At 31.8% G+C, this 24,670-nt stretch overlaps 1 protein-coding gene across 1 annotated transcript in view; it reads right to left on the reverse strand.

Moving 5' to 3' along the window:
• Positions 1 to 24,670, reverse strand: part of LOC143255344 (contactin-3-like) — a 228,193-nt gene that overhangs the window by 63,484 nt on the left and 140,039 nt on the right. The window contains exons 3-8 of the mRNA XM_076510839.1: positions 20,460 to 20,570; positions 18,340 to 18,543; positions 14,897 to 15,193; positions 13,347 to 13,637; positions 9,440 to 9,727; positions 6,846 to 7,148 (exon numbers count right to left, since the gene is read on the reverse strand). Of these exons, the coding sequence (XP_076366954.1) occupies positions 6,846 to 7,148; positions 9,440 to 9,727; positions 13,347 to 13,637; positions 14,897 to 15,193; positions 18,340 to 18,543; positions 20,460 to 20,570 (1,494 nt within the window). The remainder of the gene's footprint in view (positions 1 to 6,845; positions 7,149 to 9,439; positions 9,728 to 13,346; positions 13,638 to 14,896; positions 15,194 to 18,339; positions 18,544 to 20,459; positions 20,571 to 24,670) is intronic.

Raw genomic sequence — 24,670 nt, forward strand, 5'->3', positions numbered from 1 at the left:
CAGTCACTTACAATCCTTTAGCTCATTCACTATTCTACTTGCACAATTCTAAACATCTTAGGCTAGTATAAACACACTCATATTTCAATAAGTGAACTTTCCGGGCATCAGTACATAAGTGCATTCTCAGTAGCTTGAAACCTAAGAATAAAAATTTCAACAAACTGTAGAAAAAAAGAAAGAAATTTGTACAAGTTAACGACCTTTTGAAATTTCATCAACACAGATGTAATCGGTTACACTCAGACAACTGTACAGAAAATTAGAAGTTATCTGAATACAGATATATTAAGGATATATTCAAGTTATGAAAAAGTAAAACTTCACAATATTAAATAAACACATTGCATCTGTTTTTTTTTTTACTCCAGGACCTTTATTGACTCGTGCTTTAAACTTAACTTTTAACAGCAAAACAAAACTTTGAACTAATCATAATACGCAATACTTTTCATCCATAAGTAACATAAAGACACTAATATTTACAGATAAATTACACAGGGAAACAAAAAACAATAAAAGCCAGTAAGGAGAAATAAAATACAATTAAATCCAAAATTCATGGAAAAAAATTTAAATTAAAAGGTACACCAAAATAATAAAATCAAACTATGGCAAATAAAAAAATTGTAATACTAGAGTAAAAACACACAAAAAATTAAATTAAACCACAATGAAAAACGCTTGTTTCACTGTGAATCATGTATTACAAAACAGTAAACAAGACAACACTTAATCACACTGCATGTGCGAATAGTAAATCCAATATAAAGTTCATCTCAAATGAAGTATAGATGAATTAAAAGAGGTAAACATGAACAAAAGATATTTTATATAAACTAATAACAAAATAAAATGAAACTCGAGACAATTTCAAAATTTCAGATGATTGAAATAGTTAAATGTTCATATGCCCATGTAGACAGCAAACTTTTCTGGAGCTTCTAAACATCAAAGGCTTTATATTCAGTCTTGTAGCTTGTTCTGTTCTTTATAAGACCGATTCTATAATGTAACTCTTGGCACCCTATTCGTTGAGTTATATCTCTTCCCAATTATATAGGGCATTCAGTGTTGCACTGTCTAAAGTTAATATTAGACATTGCACTGCTTATCCTGATTCCATCTATTCTAAGAACTATATGTTTCACGATACCACATGAAGTTCCAGCTACCTTCTGCTGTCAGAAGGTACCACTACCATAGTGCAGTTGAAAACTAGAAAGATAATTTCAACTTATTTTGTGAGTTTAGAGATATTCAAACCCTCTCACATGTGTAAATTACAAAACCGTAGTAAAAAAACTTGATATGTGGGAGCAAGTGCAACCGTAATGAGCGATGTATTGTACAATACTTTTTCATTACATCACATACTTTCCTTGGCTACTGGCTGTTGTCTTCAAATCTTTTCAGTACCTATTGCTTTTCTTTCTGATCAAAGCGAGATGCTATTTGCTCCACTTCATGGCATTACGATGAAACATACCAGAATCTGTCAAGTGCACACGTATAGAGTAACAATAAGAGGTCAATCTAGTGCCTTTGACACCTAAATTCATAAATGGGTAATCTCGAATCCCATAGAAACCAACTTAGATCGGCATGAGAGTTGTAGTTTACTTACTGCTCCTATGACCCTTTTTTACTTACGTGTACTCCTGTGTACATGGTGTGGCCATATGAGTTTGAATTGGTGTAGTCTGAGATCAGTAATCTAGACACATCTAACTTCACGGTACTTGGAATAAAATGAGAATACGGACATTATTATAATATTGCCAGCAAATGCTATGAGCCTAGAAAACTGCTCCTCCTAACCTTGCCACAATATTTTACTCAGTCTTTATTTTTACCGAATATACATACCTTCTACTATAACGTTTTTACATTATCTCAGAAATCTGTTTCCATTATAAAAAGATTTACAAATGTTACTGTACCAAAAACTTATTGCGAAAGAAAAGCACATTAGAGTTAAATCTTGAAATGGCTAATCTCTTTGCCATGAGAAAGAAATGTTAGTTTATAACTCTTATTTAGGATTATCAACATATAGCCAAAAGTGATAAAAATGTAGGTTTAGAAATTGTTATTGTAAATAATAAAATGAACAGATAGCAAAGGAAAAGAAACAAGTAAATAGACTGTTTATTTGCTGGAGAGAAGAACAAAAAATAAGAGTAGAACCAAGAGTTGAAAAAAAAAGCATTGTGTGAATATCACAAGTTTAAAATCGGACCGATGCTTAGCATGATATCCGCGGTTTTTAAAGCTACATATTTCAACCACTATTTATATACATAATTATAACCAGATTTCTCAGTAATCTATATCTTGAGATTGAGAAAAAAATTGCAGTATGTAAAATTTACAGTATTAAAAGATTATTACATGCTTACGACTATGCAAAATTCGGCAAACTCACAAGTGATCAGTTACATGCGAAACCTTTGAACCAAGCTTTCAAAATGTTTCTTGAATGTATTTTACTTAAAGGTGTGCTATATACCAGTCATGAAAGAAAACTACGATGATACAGTCTTAAACAAGATATTTGAATACTTTGTAACAAATAAGATAATTATTATTAAGATGGAATACCAATACACTTAGCAGTGTTATATTAAACATCTACGCTTGTAATATGTACAATGAGACTGGTTCAATGGATATCATGAATGATTTATTAGAACAGCAAACATTTTTATCAAACCCTGCAAAAATATGTGGAATTCAGCATTTCGTCTATTAAAACAAAATCCTAACAAAATATATTACTGACAAAATATAACATAAAATTACTACAAATAGCGTCTGTAAATTTACATCAATTCATATTAAACATTCAGTACATAGTCAGTTCTCTTTGTGCTGTAATGGGTTATTTATGTAAACCACTGTGATTTTACCCAATCTCTTCACTAAAAGACGCTGCAACAAAATTAGTAGCTTCTTTCATCTCTGTTTTCCAAAAAAATTTTGTCTGGATACTTTATTGGTCACAGCTGTATTCTAACGTTTTCTTGATCGAGATAATCTTGTAAACAACATGCACTGAGGGCAGTGGCATTGTCATGTTGGAACACAAAGTTATTTCCAAACCTTGTCTTAGTGTATGGCAAAAATATTGTCTCCATGTGTAGTCTGTAGGAAGCACCATTAGCGTTTCCCTGGAAAATGTAAATAACAGTTTCCACGATGATAAACAACTGCCCGAACATGTACTGCACCATATCCTGTAGAAAAGACAGTCTTCTCTCATCTTTTCTCTAGATGAACATGAACACTACCATCAGCTTCAAAAGTCCGCAAAAAGGGGTTCATCTGAAAAAAATGCTTTGTCACAAGTATCCTAACTTTAAGTTATCACGCTGTCATTTTCAAGTATCACGGTTAGAGCATTAAATTCTGGTTAATATCGGATTGCAGATAGCACTTCTCGCAAAATACTCTTATTTGTTTATTTCCCTAGTCACTGTTCTTCTGGATAGCTTGGAATGAATGTGCTCATGCTATTCTTGTCGTAAGGTGTTGCCACACTTCTTTCGCTCATAACATTTTAACCTATTTAAACCTGATCAGGCAGTAGTTTTTGGGCGTCCCACCATTATAACAAAGTTTTCAATAGTCCAATATAGTTTCGCGATTATGGATGTTGTATGCTGGGGATAGGTACACTACTGTCTTGGTAATGCCTACTTGCTTCATACCATTTCTGGACAGTCGTACAATTTGACAACGTATAATCTTCTGACATGTGACGAGGTATGACTCTAAACCAAGTACAGAAAAACTGTTTCGGAAAATGTTATACCAAAAGCACACCCTTTTGTACAAAACAGGTGTATCTGTATTTATGTTTTGACGAACAAATGCTCAAAACCATTTATATAGAGACCAGAATAACAATTGATACACGTTTGTCCAATCATAAGATACCTTCTTTATTATTATTCGGGTATTTACTCAGTAATCATCCGATGCATGTATAGATTATCAAGTGATCACAATTTTTAATAATAAAGACTGTGAAAATCAGTCATCGCAAGAAAAGGCAAGTTACTCAAAATGCTTATAAATACCATAACATTTATTTTTGCATATTTATGAGCTTATTTAAAACTATAATCATAAAATGCAAATTAAATTATTATAACTTAGAAAATTGTTTGTTTGTTTTTAATGTCGCGCAGAGCTACATTTAGCACTGTGAAACTAGAGGGAAAGCAGCTAGTCATCACTATCCCCCGCCAGTTCTTGGGCTTCTCTTTTACCAACTAACAGCATGATTGACCATAAAATTATAATGCCCCCACGTTTGAAAGGGCGAGCATGTTTGGTGCGACGTGGATTCGAATCCTCGACCCTCAAATTATGAGTCGAGCGCCTAACATGACAGACTTAAGAAAATTAAAAGAAGTTTTATTAATCAAAGAGTCATTATCTCGCTTAATTATTCATTCTTGTTTCCCTCTATAACGGCTCTACCGTTAAAGACGCTTGACAATCTGAGGGTAGCGAGTTCAAAATTCTATCCCACAAAACTAGCTCACCCTTTCAACCACAGGATGTTATAACGTTACGGTCAATCCCACGATGAAACGAGAAGTCCTGGAGCTGAAGAGGGTGGTGATGACTAGCGGCCTTCCCTCTAGCTTTTACTGTTAAATTAGTGACGGTTAGTGCAAATAGCAGTCGTATAGCTTTATACAGAATTCAAAACAAAAATCTAAAATGTTCGGGTCATAATGGGAATTTGTAGTTTTACGGTTCTCGTCCAATTACCACGTAATCAACTACATTAGATCAAGAGTTATCGACGGGTTCTATTGACTAGCTGTCTTTTCTCTAGTATATGAGTTCAATATTACAGTCGGGTAGCGCAGGTGGTCTTTTATAGCTATGCGCAAATATATGAAGCAAAGAATCTCTGTAAAATTCCTTTTTTGATTGTTTGACACATTTTTTTACTATGGTTGCAATCAGTTGTCATTAACCAAAAGTAATTTTTTCTTAACAAAAGCTAGTTGCATTCTAGTATTTACTCTGTGTATGCAAGTTTTATAGCAAAGCCAAATCGGGCTATCTACTGTGTCCACCGAGAGGATCGAACTCATGATTTTAGCTTTTGTTTGTTTTTGAAATTCACGCAAAACTACACGAGGACTATCTGCGCTAGCTCTTCCTTATTTAGCAGTCTAAGACTAGAAGAAAGGCAGTTAGTCATCACCACCCACCGCCAACTCTTGGGCTATTCTTTTACCAACGAATAGTGGGGTTGACCGTCACATTATAACACCCCAACGGCTGAAAGGTTGAAAATGTTTGGTGTGACGGTGTGATTCGAGCCCGCGACCGTCAGATTACAAGTCGAGCGCTTTAACCACCTGGCCATGCCTGGCCCGATTTTAACGTTGTCTGTCCGAAGAGTTATCGCTGTCTGAGCGGGGGACTGTAGAATTGAAAAATTGTACATGTCAAATTAATTTTATATGTTATTGTAACCCATTAGTTTCGCTTAGAAGTGATTAAATACTATAAAATATTGAATACAAGTGGCCAATCAAACCGTTTATCACTATCTTTACCATATATGAATGATATTTGAATAATTATTTGCCAACCATGCATTTGCATGTATTTGTATTGTATTTATTCGGTGACCTGAGATAATTCTGACATTTAGCTTGCATTTTGGTTATAAACATTTGATATTGCTTGTTTCATATAGAAAGTTGCGATCTTACAATCTGAAAAAGGAAGATCGATTTATTTTTTGTTTTGCTTATTACCGACTTAAAGAATTTCAATCACTGATGCTTTAACAAGCAAGACCTGGACAAAGTTTAGCTGATCTTGGTTTTCTTCAAACTCTAAGCTTTGATGATAAGTTATTATCGAGTTTTAATTATTAGATAACAGCTGGCTATTATACGTCCGTCAAAATTTGTCTTTGAGTGAATCATTAGTTTTTACGTTTTCGGCTTACGTACTAGTAAGGCCCAGCATGGCCAAGTTGGTTAAAGCGTTCGACTCGTAATCTGAGGATCGCGGATTCGAATCCCCGTCACATCAAACATGCTCGCCCTTTCAGCCGATTCGTTGGTAAAAGAGTAACCCAAGAGTTGGCGGTGGGTGGTGATGAATAGCTGCCTTTCCTCTAGACTTATACTGCTAAATTATGGACGGCTAGTGCAGATAGCCTCGTGTAGCTTTACGCGAAATTAAAAAGAAACAAACAATCTTTTAGAGTCACACTATTAATTTGTACGACATCATTCAGCATTCAGACATCCGAGTTTCAGTTAGGTATTTAATCGTGGCTTTTGTTGTTACAATGTATATTTTAGTTTCTGGTCATCCAAGAAAGACGAAGTGATAACCAACTAAATACTGTTTAGTGTTTATATAGACATATGATTTTTATGAATATGGATATTGACGTAAACTCTTTTTTGATTAATTTACCTAAATAAACTAGTATCAGGTGTGATATGAAGTGGTTAGCGTGCTGAACTGTGGAATGTAAAATTTAAATGTTCGAGTCGACTAGTGCAATTGACTGGCTCTTTAGCAGTTGTGAGTAACAAACACGATCGTTTGTTCCATGAAGATCATATGATGTCGGCCAGATGATAAATAATAAATATTTAAATAAGTCCAAAAGCTACTTTTAGAAAGATTGTTATTTTAATTACCAGTTATAAAGAACATTTCAGAAAAGAGTACATGTTTAACAATCCAATGTGTTTATTAAATGTGACGTTTCATATTATTATTGTTAATATTTTTGTTGCGCCGTATAATGAGCTATTATACTAGTAAAGGATACAAAAACCTACCACGTCTAGACTGGGTTGCTGGTGGTTGTAATGTCTCGATGTTCGTCACGAAAGGGTCACTTTTACCTTGAACGTTGATAGCATAAAGTTTGACAACGTATAGGGATCCAGGACTAAGTTTTCTAGCAACAAATATTGGGCTCTGAACTGTAAAGTTCGATTCCAGTGCATTTCGGCCATTGTGAAAAACCTCTGCGTAGAAATGTTGTCGAAGTCCACCATCATAGCCTTCCAAACACTCTACCAGTATCGTGGTTTGAGTTACGTTGGAGAGAGTGCAATTTTCCAGAGGTTCTGGTGGTCCTGTGGAAAATATAAAGGCTCATTTGTAACTCTTTTTGAATGAGAATAGTATCATACTATACTGCCCTAAAGCGAAAAACAATATCGGGGCTCAATACCCACTGTGGTCAAAGTGCAGGTATTTCATTGCGTTGCTTTAAATACAAAACAAAACTGCTGTAGTGTAAAGCTAAACAATGAGATATATATGCTCTTTCCACCATGAGAATCGAACCCCGCCCCGAGTTTTGCATTGTAAGTCCGAAACGAATATACAGCCCGGCACACAAACCATCGAGCCATACTCAGCCTCACGTGTAACTGAAACAGCAGAAAATATTATTAATGTTATTCTCATTTTTTTATAACTAATGATGATATTCAAACATAGAAAGTTGTAGTTTTTTTCTATTATTAAGCTTACCTATAGCCAAAAACCGGTTTGTTAAGAACTCCTCAACTGAGGCGTATTCTTCAGAAGTGGAAAAGGTCAAGATCCATTATTATTTTTTATTTTGACTTCCGTTCACATTAAGTACCTATTTGAGGATGACTTGACGTATAAATACCAAATATGTAATATAACTAGAGATTAAATAAAAGTTCGATGGGAGCTGGCATAATATAATTCGACTGTATTTTTCACTACTTATAATTCTAAATTTTAAGTTATATAAGCAGAAAGTGGCTTTTTAGTTAATGTGTTATACTACTGATCTAAAGGATTAGAGTCAAGATATATTGCAGAACAAACCCAATTAACAAGTATGATAGCATTATTTGAAATCGCAATACATACCATAATAAATCGGAGACTCGCTCCCAATATTATAATAAGTAACAAATGGTGGGTTAAAGAAGGGCAAAATATTGTTTTATATGTAAAGTATAACCATAAGATTGAAACATTGTAGATTTTTTTCTTTTTGTCATGTAAATATGTAAAAACAATAACGCGCTATCACAGATTTAAAAATATATTTCAATTTTGACAATATTACATATGACAAAAACATTAATTTGGTAACTGTATTTCTTTTCTTGAACACTGAAACGTAGAGAAGCAATGCAGTCTTGAATTTAGTTACCTCGCAACACTTTTCGCATCTCTTTATATATTCTTCTGAAAACAAAACATGGAATGTGTGAAATTTTTAGAGTTTAATAATCTGAGAATAGAGAATATAAAGAACATCAGAATGAAATAACACAACCACCGTGCCTATTTTTTTAAACACTCGACTTATTCAGTGCCAGAACCATTCGTAAGCAATTAAAGAAAAACGGAAGGGAAATGTTGCATATTTCATCTAATACAAAAACATCTAAGGAAAATCCTGTAATTTAGCTACAACAGATGAGTTCTTTTTGTTTGTTTGATTTTGAATTTCGTACAAAGCTACACGAGGGCTATCTGCGCTAGCCGTCCCTAAGTTAGCAGTATAAGATTGGAGAGAAGGCAGTTAGTTATCACCACTCACTGTCAACTCTTGGGCTACTCTTTCACCAACAAAAAGTGGGGTTGATCGTCACTTTATAGGGTCCCCACGGCTGATAGGGCAAACATGTTTGCAGTGACTGGGATTCAAAAACGCAACCCTCAGATTACGAGTTAAACGCTTTAACAACTTGGCCAGGACAACATGAAAAGGTATCAGTAAGAACAAAAAATGTAAGAAAATTGTATTTGATCTTGTTAAAATTCCATGATGCTCTATATCTGCAAGCACAAAGAGGCTCAGCAGGAAGTTTGAAGACTTATAACTCTAAAATCCAATTTCAAAACAAGTGGACATAGCACATATAGCTAATGCTATGGGAACAAACAGCACAAAAATAAACAAACAAATTATTCCTACAAACAAATAAATAATCCGAGTGAGGTTGACGAAGTTCAAATCAGTAAATTACTTCAAGGACCACTATCAAAATAAACTATTCATTAGATGAATGGTTGTAGGTACAATAAAAAGACTCTAATTAGCTCGTACATGCATATATGATTAACATTCACTTAAAAAGTCCGTTAAAAGTAATAGCATTTCAAATGTTTGCTATAATTTCTATGAAAAAACTCAATTTTTATCTATTTTTGCATAGATACAATCGAATTTAATTAATATGGCACAATGATTTAGAAATACATTCTTCCTTGGTGATTTCAGAATATTTCTTAGTTATTTAACAGTAATAATAGCTGATTCAGCATCTTGTAGATTGAGAGCTGAGATTTTTAGTCATAAACCATTTTGTTTGAAGACGAATAAAATAAAACTTTTACACTACAAAAAAAGATTAAAAGTCTATATTACCTGCTGGGACAACAGTAAAAACGCAGGGCGTTTCTTGAGTTCCAATACTATTTGTTCCAGTACAAATGAGGGTTCCGAATTCCAATTTGTTTTTCGGCAAATAGGCGAGAGTGCTAGTTGTTCCTCTGCTTGTATAGTTCGATAGTTCAAAACTATCCACTGAGTTATTGAACGTCCAGGTGAAAGTTACATTATCTGGATCACTGTCCACCTTACAAATCACTTCGACTGGACGATTCAGAGCAGCGCCATATATGATCTTTTGGCTAGGTTTACAAATAGGTGAATCTGTGATAAAAACAAATGCTTTAAAAATATATGCTACAAAGCAAATGCAGTGCTTTATATTACACATTTCAAACCATTTTGTAAAATACATTGTTTGCATAACTTACGTAATTGTTAAGTTTCACCTTGATGAATAAAGAGAAGCTTGAAATAAATCAGAGTGTATTATATATTGGAAAGAACAATATTTTAAAACTTCAGACAAGTTTATATTGGTAAATATAGAGAGAGGCCTTAAATTTCAATATAATGCACTTTCACACAAGGTTTCATAGGTTCTACATAGTAAAATGTTTATTTTATTCACAACGTTTCACTAGATTTATCTGGTATCATCAGATGAGATATAAATTTGTAAAATAATGACGTGATGATTTATAACCAATTGTAATCTATAAAGTATGAGCACATGACCAACTAACTGTAAACAATAAAATAATTGATCAATGAACTGTCAACTTTAGGTATAATAATAATAAAAAAAACTTTTAGGCCCGAGTCTAAGTGTTGAAATTCGTTCTATGTACATATAAAATCCTAAGTTCCGACACTGACTGTTCCCAGAAAGAAAAAAAAGAATCTTAGTTTATAGATTTCCCTCCTTTTGTTGTTAATAAGGTAATTGCTTCTTTTGAAAATAACCCATAAACTAAAATTAGTAAGGAAATATGAAGTTACGATTATTGTAAAATGTATATTTTTCCTAGGTAAAAGGTAGGTTAGCTCCTATTTCCAAAGTGCATATGGTCAAAACAAACAAACAACTTTCTACTCGTATGCGGAAACATTTGCAAACTCCATCTAATGTTTTTGAACTCTTGTCTAGGTACAATAATTGTTTCTATTATTTATGAGAGGTGCATTAAAATAAAGTGAATAGGATGTTCTCAAAACGTTTTAGGAATATAGCTTAAGCTGTTTCAAGTAAACTAGTTGAAACGTATCCTGAATTTAAATATTCTCAGATTATACAAATAGCAATAAGCATTAGAACAACAACAACAAAATTCTTCAATATAATCTGTTTGTGTGTATGATTCAATTTCAAACTTGAATGATGAAAAACTTAGAGTATTCAGATTTTATTTTGCATTACAAAATCATAATCAAATATTATTTGCATAGAATAAAAGTTATTCCTGGTATTTCTTTGAATCTTTGTGACTTATAATTCTCGTTCATCATATATATAAGATATTAAAAAAGAAAATAATCATTTCAATATTTTAAATAACTAATTTATTAAATAACAGGGCATGCTATATTCTTTACAGATCAGATTAAAATGTTCAACTGTACCTTAAGCAGTAATGATTTTGACTGTGACCTGAAGTTGATAAAGATGTCATTTCGAGTCTAAGTCACTAGTACCTTTAACCAATAAAAATATATGCAGATAGGCTTTTAATTCTTCATAAGACATTATAAGAAGAAAAAAATAGGTGATTTCTGAGAAAATTGTTTATTTTTAATTATTACAGAATTTCAGATGTTTAATCACTATAGTGTAAATGATGTGAGATATTTTCATGTATGACTTAAGTGTTTTCTAAAAATAGTTCAAGATAATTTATAGAAATCCTTCATGAAAATGCATTGTGGTTAAACAAATTTTTGTTACGGTTGAAATGTATAAATTCCAAGTATTCTGCCAAGTTCATTAATTATTATGTTAAATTCGTTTCACTTAGTAATCATGTCAGAATATGAGAATATTGGAATATTGTTGACGTGTTGTGTTCTAATCAATATAATTAGAAATGGTTCGCGTTGTTTCTGAAAACACTTTCGTGCTGGAGAATTTCTAGCCTTCATAAATTTTATCAACAGATGTGCGTCCAAATATTGTGTAAGAATAAGTAACCCAGAACGAATTAGGCAAGTGTAATTCAATAATAAATTACTCTTAAATAATGCTCTATTCGTTAACGATAGAACAACTTAGGAGATCGTTGTGTTCAGATTATTATTTATAGAGCGAAAGTTCTGAGGTTAATTAAACACACATACACACACATTTATAATGAATTAATATTTCTTTCGATTTTTTATATTTGAGATTAGTTATCTCTTATACGAATAAAGCATTTTAAACCGAATGAATAGTAGTTGAATAGTCTTTACTTGTTCGTAATTGTATATATTACACTTTTTGTCTGCCCGGGTTCAGTCATAACAAGAGCATACATATTCAAATGAAGGTAGTTTTGAATAAGAAAACATGTGAACAATAAATAGAAATGTTATCTTAAAAGCAAAACACTGAGAATTTTCAAACAGTCAAGCTTTATGAGAAAATTTCAGTTTTCTTTACAGTTGAAAACATTGACTATTTTATGAGCAAACAAAGGAAAGTTTTATCTTAATCCTGATAATTATGTTATTTTCAGATTTAAAATAATGTTAAGCCATTTATTTTCTTTAGTGATTATTCTCGTCCGTTCTTTACATTACAGGTTTCCTGTTTCTTGCTCGTCTTACCGCTCCGTTTTTTTTCAGATGTTTATAATATAGACTGAGCAACTTTTTACTGTTTCTTTTAAAATATAATGAACAATTCAATAAAGAATCATGGAATATGTTTCGTAAGTTATCTATTGTTTTGTCAATAGTGCCAACGATTTTAAACAAAGTTCATTATACCTTCTTTACTAATTAACGAATTAGTTACAAAATTTTGTTAAGAATACAATTAATGAATTAATCGACATGATTATGATCTTTTATTTAAAAGGAGACGAAAAGCTTTTTTTTTTTTTGCCAGCCCTTAACCTTTTGTTAGAATGTTAGCAACGAACTTATTATTTCTGTGGTTCTAGGAATTATTTCTAGTACATCTTTTACATTTATTTTAAGCTCCTGCATATAATATATAAATAAATTAAACACTGTTGCAGTAAATGTTTTAAAATCTTCATATTCGTCCTTGAACAAGAACGTAACGTATTTACTTCTTAATCGTATAGTGAGGTGAGGCTAGTCTGTAAGATCAGTTTAAAATTAAATGTTGTTTAATTAAGACATTTGCAACCTTACAATAATTAAAAGTAATTTAAAAAGTTAGCTTAAATGTTTTAAAATATCCACACTAGATGTTTCTAGTTTATATGCACACTAAATTTTGAAACGTAACTTTTTCATTACTCAATGGGCCTTTAGAATATTGTAGGTATTAATTTAAGGCCAGACGTAATCCAGTAGTTTGAGACTCGGAATGTGAATCTGAGGGTTTACGGTTGGTGTTTTGTTTCCACAAACACGCACACTGCGCTAAAGATCTGTTGTAAGAACGACAGTCAAATTCCACTCTCCGATTAGAGCGGATTAAGAGCTGACGGTGGGTGCTGTTGACTAACAACCTTCTCTCTGTAATATCTTCTCAAAATAAGGGACGAATAGTACAGATATTCAGCTTTTCAGCATGTTTGAAGTAATTTTCGAAAGAAGCAAGCAAAAAGTTATTTAATATTCAACTCAAAACAAAATACGAATGAATATGAATCGCAATTATTGAAATGTGACAAAAAATACTGAGTAAAATTTATTACAGTGACTTCAATTTATCAAGTTCAAAATTTTCCTATACGATTAAAATTCTGTAATCCTAAGAAATGCTTACACTGTACCCTGAGGTAGATGGCGGTGCTTTCTTTCTGTCCAATGTTATTTGTTGCCATGCACGAGTAGCGTCCTCTGGCAAAGCGACTAACTTTTTGAAGAACTAATGTCCTGTTATCTATAATAATTCCAGCTGAGTGATTGGCTGATATCTCTTCATCTTCATATTTCCAACTGATTTTTGTTACTGGTGGATTAGCCTTGATGTCACATTCGATGTACACGTCACTACCTTCTTGAATAGGAGCGTGACGTATTTTACTTCCCAATCGTATAGTGACTTGAGGTTCATCTGTAAGGTCAATTTAATGTTAAATGTTCTTTATATAAGAGAGCTACAACTTGACAGATTTAAGAAATCCATATATATTTTATTGTTGAAAGTTTCAAAATATTCTAATCCTATAATCTAGAGAATAATCGTATTAATGTTAAGTGGCGAGTTGCATTAGATTATTGTATACCTCATACTTTACCATGCTTCAATTCTTAAACATTTATAGATATGTATATACGATCATAATTTGCAATTCATAAACTCTTCACCAATATCAGCTTGATAAGCGAGGTTTCTGGTCTCATATTACATAAATCTCAATTCTTATTAAAAAATATTTATTCCGCATTTTCAAACAAAATAGTAATGATCAAATATGATAATGATCAGATATCTGCACAAAAAATCCGATGGTGACAGCTCGGAAACTTTTAAATTTTGTCCTTATAATTAGATTTAGGTCTTGTGGAAACGGGCATTTTAAATGGTTACATCATAAGTCTAGTATAAAAATAAAAGAAATCATAGGCTGTAATCTGTATTGGTTTTCTTTCATAGACATAACAGATTGGCCTGTAATTCATAAAATTTTTTGAAATGAAAGAAAACAATATTCCTTCTGCATCTCGTAATTATGTTATGTAAAGAATAAAGACATAATTCTTAATTCTTATAATAACAGATGTGTTAAAGTGTGTAAAGTTTATTGAACACTATCTGAACTAATTCATATAATGGAAGGAAAAACAAGAGGATTTGTGAATAAGGAGAAATCTTTTAATTATTTGCGAAATCGCAGTTTTTGGTAATTAAAACATTTACTTTCAATTTAATAACCCACGTATTTCCTTTAAGCTGACACAATAATCATTTTTCACAAACAATCCAGATTGTAGAGCAATAAATATCCTAAAAACAGAGAGTTAATGTATAAAATATACTGAAGAGACTATTCATATACACCTTAGACTCTAAGGTTTATAGTATTAATTTATAAGTTTTTAACTACAAAACATAATATTGTTCTGTAAAATTTTGCTGACAGATGCAGTTGGTTATAAATAATATTTCTTTAGCTGTATGATTAAGATTTATTTATAATTTTTTGTAAAAAAGCATGTAAGATTTGGTGGTGTCAGTACATTACTATATTTTTGAAGTAATGCTACTTTAAACACAGTTAATACACTGTAACACGTGTGCAGCTGACATTGTTCCCTTTCTGTGAGGGCGATAACTGAACATAACCTTCGAATAATCAACAACGTACTTACATCTAACTTCTAATTTCCAACTGTCTTTGATTGTGCTCCCAGGAATGTGTCTATTCTCAGCAGAGCAATAAAGCACACTTCCATCATCTGTAGCGGATGGCTTAAATACCAGTGTGCTAAGAGTGGAGTTTCCATTGGCTGGAATAACAGTCTTAGCCGACTTTAACTGAGTACCTTCCTTCCACCAAGTAACATCAGCAGGAGGTCTAGAGCCTGCCGTACTGCATTCGATCTTGACAGACTTACTCGCTAACAACGGGTTTCTCTCACCTTCTATGTGTACCTCAAGTGGCCTGACTGTGGATATAGGTCAAAGTTTAGTTAAAGAATATGTCTAAAGGTGATAGATGTAGGGTCCAAAATGTAAAACATGGTGTAACTAAACAAACCTAATGTTCTATTGAAGTTTCAAACTAAAATAAACGAAATAAAGCTCTACAGCCGATTTATAAAAATATATTTGCTACTTAAGAACATTATCATAAAAAAGGAGAAGAGAGGGGATATCAAGTAGATGTTATCTGTCTTCTCGAAAATTCCACTTCGTTTCAGAATAAACTACTGTACTCACAAACTACTCATCAGCTCTTATATTACGCTTTGATGTGACAGGAACATCATATACTTACTTATCCGTCTACAGCTTGTATGTGATTGCATAAACCTTGGAAACTTGTTCTTTCAGTTGTGCTGCTTGATTTTCTCAATAACTTAGGAGTAATATAAATAGTAACTGGTATTTAGAATTTGTTATTTCAGTGAAAAACTTTATGATGTGTAATTAATGTACTACAATAATTTAGTACATATAAAAAGTATTTTCAAGAGACTTAAAGTAACCTCTAATTTTGCAACTAAACCACAACTAATTACATAGATAAATGCTTATTGAAAATATAGTGTATTTAAAAAGACTAAACGATTTTCTTAAAAAAAACATTTTAGAGACAAAATTAGTAAAATTAGTAACATATTAGAATATAAAACAAAATAAGGTACTTTTACACCTTATTTAATACCAATCACAAGCCATGACTATAGATAGCCAACTTATTCAATACCTCTGCGATTCGAATTGAAGTATTTTCAAATTGTCTTCAAGTCAGATAGCAATTTGTACTTGTAAACTCTTATATTATTATTCATTCAGAATACACGACAAAATAAATTACTGGATTAGTATATCATGATGTTGTTAATGGTATAAGGTTTTTAATTATGTGTTTAAAAACAACAACAAAAAACTCACAGACTTCGCAATCAAAGAATCGTTTTTTGTATTTTTTACTAAATATATTTGCTCTGCAGCTGAGCGGTAAATCTGGAAATTCATATCACTAAACATCGAATTTTGAGACTCGCGGGGCACAGTAGAGTTAAACAACTGTGCAGTTTTGTGTTTCCCAACACAAAAACAAACAATCAAAGAGATTTTATAAGATCAAATTGATTATGAACTTCCGGTTCATGTCCATTTCCTTCTATATTTGGCTAGTTTCTCAGCTTCCATATGAAACAATGTTTACAGGACTTTTCTTTGACTTTGAAGTCTTAACACTATCACAAGTATCTTGGTTTTCAAATATTCCTAATAGTTAAGAAAGACTGAAACACAATTTTAGCCGAAATTAGATTAATTATACTAAAAATTCCCTCCAACTTACAGTTCACGACAATATATTAACGTAATAGCTTCAACTAACAATAAATACCAAGAATTTATAAAATACTAATCAAGTAGTTACTTATTTCTACTGTATCAAACACACAAATGTGAATAATAGTACCTTCAGTGTGCATTTATTATCTATATTACACATGTTTCACGCTATTCATAATATGAGACAGGTGCCAAAAGAACCTTTTATTCACTCCATGTCTTGGTTTACAAATTATCTTAATAATTAACAATATGTCATTATTATCTCGGTTCTGCTTAATTTCTCGAAAACAGTTGCTAGAAAAGTTTCATTAATTTTTGACAAATGGAGCTAATTAATCAGTTTTAACCACCAAATTATTCCACTTTCATTTACGAACTTGATAATTTATTAAGCGTATACGTTGTATATTTGTGTATATAGAACTAAGTTCCTATAATTAGTTACAAGGCATGTGGATCTATAGCAGTCATATATTTATTACATCGGCAGTAGCTCACAGAACGCTAACCTTGATCTAAACTAGATCTATGCCTCAAAAGAGAATCCTCTATCAGGGAAAGTAATCTTATTTCATGGTACTCAGAAAATAATCCTACTAAAATATATGTCGAAATACATTGGAAAAAAGTATGTGTTTCAGACTTAAATAACTTAAAGGACACCCTTATAGAAATCTGGGTATCAGTAAGAAACATATCCGATGGGCTTGGTTACTCTTATGCATAGATAAAACAGACAGAAAAAAAACAAGATAGAATAAATACAAAAACCCTACGTATGGTAAAGAAACCAACAACTAATATATTGAAAGGTGGAGATGTAACAGTAGTGGCTGTAGCTTATATTATTGTCAATAAAGTCTATTTATAACAAAAACTGCTTCTACATTTATATATCTTGTTTTACACAATAAAGGTATATCTACTTGAAGTTATCTAAAACAAAAATCTTTCTGCCGTCAACAGGTAAGTTAACAGATATTTTTTTATTTTCTACTACTTTTCTTTTCAATTGTTTTGCCGAAATATATAACCTAGATACAATAGTTTTCATATTTGTACTTGATTTTTAGATGTAAAAAGGTAAGATTCTGAAACTAGAATTAATATAATTTTGGACAGTTTGTAATTAGTTCTGATTAGGAATTTGTTTGACGTGTTAAAATCAACAAGTATGTAATTTAGGCAGCTAAACCCTTTTAATATATATTAATTTTGATTTAATTATCAATTCTCCCACTACTGTGCTTTTATTCTTTGAGAGAAAAAAAAATAGCTCGAACCTTCTTTATTCTACCTATGTTAAGATGGGAAATCTCACCATTCTTAATAAAACTTTATTCAAAGTTATATTAATTACATTTAAAATGTCTTCTAACATACATATCCCGACAACAATATTACGTAATAGCTTCATTTAAGAGTAAATAAACAACAATTTATAAGGCACATATCTAATAATTCTCCATTACTGTGTTTGTGAGTACTCGTGAAACTAGAAGATTAATCTCCTGGAAAAGGTTAAATCTTCATCATATACTCACAAAAATATATGTATAATAATAATTTAGCGTAAGTTTACTTAGGTTATCTACATTTAATGCTCTTTCTAATAAGGGTCACTCTATAGAACTAGTTATTCAAGATCATAATTGTAACCATCGCTACGAGAAAAAACAATTTAATCTGTAATGTGGGATAGAGTTGTTAAATTTAGGTCTCATATATATATAAATATGTGTGTGTGTGTGTGTTGGACTCTAAACATTTAAATACTCACAGTTCATATCCACAGCAACTGTCGTTTGCAACGGCAGTAGGAAGTTATTATTGATCGACATACACGTGAATGCTGCCATCAGATCATGACGCTGTAGCGCTGGGATTTCCAAAACATTTTTAACCCAGAAGTTGTCTATTGTTTCATACGAATCGTCCAATAACACAGATTCCCGCCACCAAGTAAGATTTGGTTTTGGATTTCCTTCAAAATAAGACAATTAATAGCAAAAATTAAAACTATCCACCGTAATGATTTAAAAAAAATAGCATTATAATTATACATACTTTGATAATTATGAAGTGAAAGAAGATACTTTAATCTGTTGTAATTTTATTGACAGTGGTTATCACATTTACGTTATTAAGATGAAGCAACACTATTCATTAGTTTTAATATTTTGCACTTAAGAAAAAGATAGTTGAAAAACGAAAATCGTTTATTAAAATATGTTTTAATAAAGTTAGAAAAAACGGTATATATATACCCCCACTAGTACAGCAGTAAGTCTACGGATTTACTATGCTAAAATCAGGGGTTCGATTCTCCTCGGTGGGCTCAGCAGATAGCCCCATGTGGCTTTGCTATAAGAAAAACACACAAAAGAAACAGTATAAAATAGACATTTTAATAGTGAAACAGACACATAAATGTTTAACGTAACGATTAACTAAAAACAAAAACGAGTAAACGAAATTAATATATAAATAGCTGTTAAAATTGTGAAGCATCGAGCGTATACTAGCAGGCTGCGTATCGTCAGGCTCAAGAATCGAGCTCCTGATATATTTCTTAATGTACCTCGTAACAACAGCTATTTATGCATTATAAAATTGATAATCAATGCTTCTACTCAGTTTGCCTTACGGTGGAACTTAAAATTCTTAAGTCCGGAACTCAGTTTTCCCAGGTAAATACAGCAAATAACGCAATGTGGCGTTGCTCTAAAATAAACAAAAACAATACTGGTTTTAGAGTAGGAGGCTGGTATTACTGACTAATTGCTATTCCATTACGTAACAGTTCTAAATCAGGTATAGCAATATTTCATCCACGAGGACTCTGACTTAGCTGCTTAGTCCATGTGTTGCATGAGGTGCTATTCAGGTAGAAACTGCTACACCATATCAAACTTGAGAAGTTGGGGTCTTCTAAAATCTTATTCCGCAATAAAAAATAAAAATAATGAAAACAAAAACACGTGGAAATTGAAAATCAGAACAAAATTAAGCTGTTGAAATAAGAAATGTTGAAAAGACTGAATAAAAATAATTATTCTGAATTACTTTATTTCATTTAACTCGCAAGAAGAGGTAGTTTCACATCACTTTTCAATAAAATAAGTGAAAAAAACTAATTAAACAAATTATGTCTTCATCAATCTAATCCAGAAAAAACAGTCAAAGAACGAAAACGAATTACAGAAAAGTTTAAACACCCGAAATGTGTTGTACCTTTAATGTGAAATTAAAGTTCATATAAATTTAATAAGCCTAGGCACATGTAAACTCGATTTGCAATTGTAAGGTGTTTGGAAGATAATATGACAGCAACAAATGCGCGTTGGAAGTTTTTGAGGAAAAAACAGCAAGTGAAAACAAAGCCGAATCAGAATAAAACCGTGTACCCTGATCAGCAGATTTGGAGATGGGCTAATTCTCTTGAGAAATTTCTTGGTGAACTGGTTTGTCTGAAAGAGCTACGCTTTATATTCTTGTTGGTTGTTTCTTCTGCTGTGTTGGTGAAACCGTAGCAGCTGCATCAAATATTTCGATAACGCAGTTTACTCCTTTTATTTTTCTTTTCCATCGTGCTCACAGCATTACTCTGGCCATTGATTGAAACAAATGTCTTGTCCACTTGAGCAAATGTTCTTCCAAGAGCTTCTAGAAGAATTCCAAGCAAAATAAATCTTCTCCTACTGAAACCCAAATTCCTCCAGTCTAAAGCAATAAATTTTTGCAGTCAAGGAGTAGTACTCTCTGAATTATTTGTTTGAAATTAGAAATGACTCTCAGGGCTATTCTTGTATTCTTTACGCAATCAGCAAAACATACTAAAGTAAGAGTAAAAAAAGTAGTCTGGGATAAAAGGTTAATAATGGTTTACCAAATACAAACCTCCAGCGACTTCGCATTGCAGACGAAGTGAATCTCCTTCATTATGAGGTCCTATTAAACTATGCTGGATTTGGCCTGCCTCGTTCTTTACTACTGGCTTTTTTGGAGGCACTATTTATTTGTGAAAGAAGGAAAGAAGTCAGAAACAGTTTACAATATAATTTTTAATATATTTTTTTTGCTTGATAAATTCAGGTAATAAAATCCACTTCACATACGTTATACATAATAATGTGCTCTAAGAATTAGACATATTTTAGAATAATATCTTAGATGTCTACTATTTTGCTGTCATTCAGTTTTAACAAGTTTTGTTGGAATTTTCACATTAACTTACAGTCTAATCCTGGTTTATATCGATAAGACTGTTCAAAGATGTAGGGAAAGGATACGTTCACACTTTATATTTTTAATTGTTTTGTATATTTTTGGACCAAGTAAAACATCTACCTGTAATAAATTTATAGAAACCTGGGATCCACAAAACAATATATACATATATATTCAACTTCAAAACTTATTTTATTGCAATCAGTGATGTCGAGAAAACCCACTTGTAGAGAAATATATATGTAAAAACGGCTCGTTTGGGTTGAGAAAATTTTTACGAGCCGTTTTTACATATATTATTTTATTGCGACCTTTCACGCTGCTTTGTGACAAATATAGCGCAGATTATATTACGCAGATTATCGTAAAATTTACTTCTCTTTGTCTGAAACATTAAGTATTTCAATAATTTTTATGTAGATTAGGAAATTTTATTTGCATAGGCCATTCCTAGTGTGACACATGTTTTTAATAGATACTTTTTTATAAGCATATCATCTGTGATGTTTACTTATCTTTCAACGAAACCTTTAATAACGTTAGGACATATAACAGCAGCAGCATCCTTTCAGAATTAAATTTCTTTACTTTTTTGTATAAACGGTTTAGTACCAGCAAAGAAGAATCCATAGTTTGAAAAAAAGATAAAATCTATCAATATTGTTGTATTATTGTTTTTATCAAAGCAGACTAAAGGAATGGCACAGTTATATCGGACAAAGAAGAATAGACTGATAAATTAACATTGGTAATTTGTAACACTACCAAGTTTTCTAAACTACTGAAAGACCATACTTCAAACAAACTGATAAAATTCTCGTTGATCTCGAGTAAAACTAATGCCCTAAAAGATAATACTTATAATGACATTAGCTGATTTGATTCCTAACTGTGTTTTTAGGAGAATAGTTGGTAATAGCTGTGGTGATTACGATTTTGTAGTATTCAAATATAAAGAATACTTTGCGAGGTTTGTAAAGTACCTGAATTCTTGAACCATAAGCTCACTTGTGTACCCCAACAGTGCTCCCATCTTTTGTCAGTTTTTGTCAGACACTAACTTTGATATATCTACACTACACAGAATTCCAAAAGAATCTTTACTGTACATAGGCTCACTACGTGTAATAATCTCTCTACTGAAAACAGAATCACACTTACGAATATTGAAAAGGAAACTAAACATCATAATCAACAAATGTTATTTATAAGTTCACCTTCAATGTTGGTACAGACTTTTTAACAATATTTCAGAATGTTTCAAGTTTAAATATGGTATGCAGTTTTTTTTCTAGTCATGTGTGTATTATTGATGAATTCTGCTGCCCAACGTGTAGAGGTTCTTAAGATGGGTTTACTTTTGGAAGACTAGGAAACCTTCTAAGACAACATTTCAGTCGTAAGTTAAAAAAAAAACAGCTCATCCATTGTTCAACATGTACAAGGTAAAAGTGATGTGGTCTCAACCACCAGTACATTCAAAGTAGTCCGTAAACCAAAAACGAGACTTTTCTATAGAAGAAGACGACACTTTTAATATTTCAAATGAAGCCTAAATTAAACAACAAGAAAATAGCTACTGAACGTTTACTTGAAATTTACGCAGTTCTAATTTCAATAATCATTGAAGTAAAAAATAAAGCAATAATAAGTAAGAGAATAATTTATTCAAACTTTTCAAAGCCTCTGAATTCAAGCCTTTTTTAAAGACAAAGTATTTTAAGGAAAACATGTCACAGTAAATGGTTAGGCGTAACATGAGAAGTGAATATTCAAGGCACTGTCATCACCAACGTAAGTTGTATAAATAAATAAATACTTTTAGCTTAAACATGAACCGGACTATATAAAGTTACACTTATAACTTAAAATAAAAGTAAACATGTATACAAAAACAGCAATATAAAATTAAAATTATATAGCAATTTTGTCATATTTTAACTTACTTTATTTTAATTTACTTCCCCAAACAACATTATTTGAGATTCACTGTTTGAAATATCTTTTTGCTTTATTTATATTTACATCCATTATAGTCAGTATGGTTTGGGTTATAATATTATGGATATCACAAAATGTCTTTGTTCGTCTCCGGTTTTTGACTTTTAATTAGAATTACATTTATATTTCTCAGATAATAATAATAATTGAATCCATGAAAGATTGTGCAAGTAAAAATATGGGTGACTTTTTTCGAAACAAATAAAATAAGCATTAATTTCTGTAGGTTCCTGAAGTAATTTTGAATTATCTTAAGTATATATATTTCTCTGTTTCTTACATAGGTAGATAAATATAGTTTGGGATAAAATGTTTGTATACTGTTCTATATTTATATTATTGTTAACACACCTAGAGTATTATTGCATGACCAGGTAGTTAAGACACTCGACTCGCAATCCGAGGGTCGCGGGCTCGAATCCACTTCACACCAAATATGCTCTCCATTTAAGCAGTGGGGCGTTATAATGTTACGGTCAATCCCACTATTTCTTGATAAAAGAGTAGCTCAAGAGTTGGCGGTGGTTAGTGATGATTAGCTGCCTTCCCTCTAGTCTTACACTGCTAAATTAGGGATGGCTAGCGCAGATAGCCCTAGTGTAACTCTGCGCGAAATTCCAATACAACAAACAAAACAAATTATTGAATAAATACAAAAGAAGTAACATAAAAGGTAGCGTATGATCTAACAAAAGTATACAATTTGTTATTCTGGTCTGTATAAGCCGTTTTGAGCATTTATTTGTCAAAACGGTTTGTATAAAAGGGGTACTTTTCATGTATTGTTTTTTAGAAACAAATCAACAGTTTGTTATCACGTGCCAGAAGTTATAAGTCGGAAAATTGTACGACTGTCCATAAATACTAAGAAAAAATAAACATTGCCCGAATAGCGGTTCGCGAATAATTTAGGTAATCACATTTACTCAATCTTGATTTGGTATCAACCTCATGTAACTATATCTAGGTATTTAAGTTCATCTATGGATGTGAGGACTGGATGCTAGAGTATATTAATCTCAGTTAACATTTTTTATAATTTGTAGGAAAAGTGACATTTTTTTATTTTACACAAAAGTTATTATTATGCTGTTCAAAAATATAAATGACCGTTATTGGTTCTGGAATGCAAACTTCAAGATGTGTCACTTATCATCCTGGCCATCCAGTTGTAATAACTTCTATATTCATTTATTTTATTTTGTTGTGTAAAGAGGACCTTTTCCTCTCACAAAAGGCAGGAAGTATATGGTGGTTTAAGTAGCCAAGCTTTCTGAGCCACAGAATCTATATCTATTCTTCATGTTGATTTCTTTAGCATGTGAGGCTTGTAAATATAGTCAAATCGATAACGTATTAGACGGCGTATCCGAACCATGATGTGTGAATTATTTTCGTATATACTGCACTTACTGAGACACATATTACTCTTCTTACGTTGCAGTGTGGTAGTTAGATTTACTTATCTGTATATATTCGATTTTATGGAATTAAAAGATAGGCTTATAGAGGAACTAATTCATACTCTGCATAGTTTTAAGCCTTTCTGTCGATCCTTTGAAGATAAACTTTATAAAAAAGATATGCAATGCTAAATAAAACGACGTTACATTTTTAATTTGATACTAGCAACTGTAAGTTGACTTTTGACTTATCCTAAGAGGTGATTTTTTTACCACATATTTTCTGGAGTTAACATATTCGTTTACATTTACGTTTCTCTTAGTTTCAAAGCTGTAGAGTTATTTTATGAAATTAAAATGTGGTTGTGTTATTTCTTTCTTCTCAAACGGGTTTCTTTACGAGATAAATGGAGTAGCCATTGCTAACTAATAGTTCGAGTCAGGGACAATGCGAATAAAGAGGTCTCTCAGAACATA

This window comes from Tachypleus tridentatus, chromosome 7 (assembly GCF_004210375.1).
Source record: "Tachypleus tridentatus isolate NWPU-2018 chromosome 7, ASM421037v1, whole genome shotgun sequence".
In the NCBI taxonomy this organism is placed as follows: domain Eukaryota; kingdom Metazoa; phylum Arthropoda; class Merostomata; order Xiphosura; family Limulidae; genus Tachypleus; species Tachypleus tridentatus.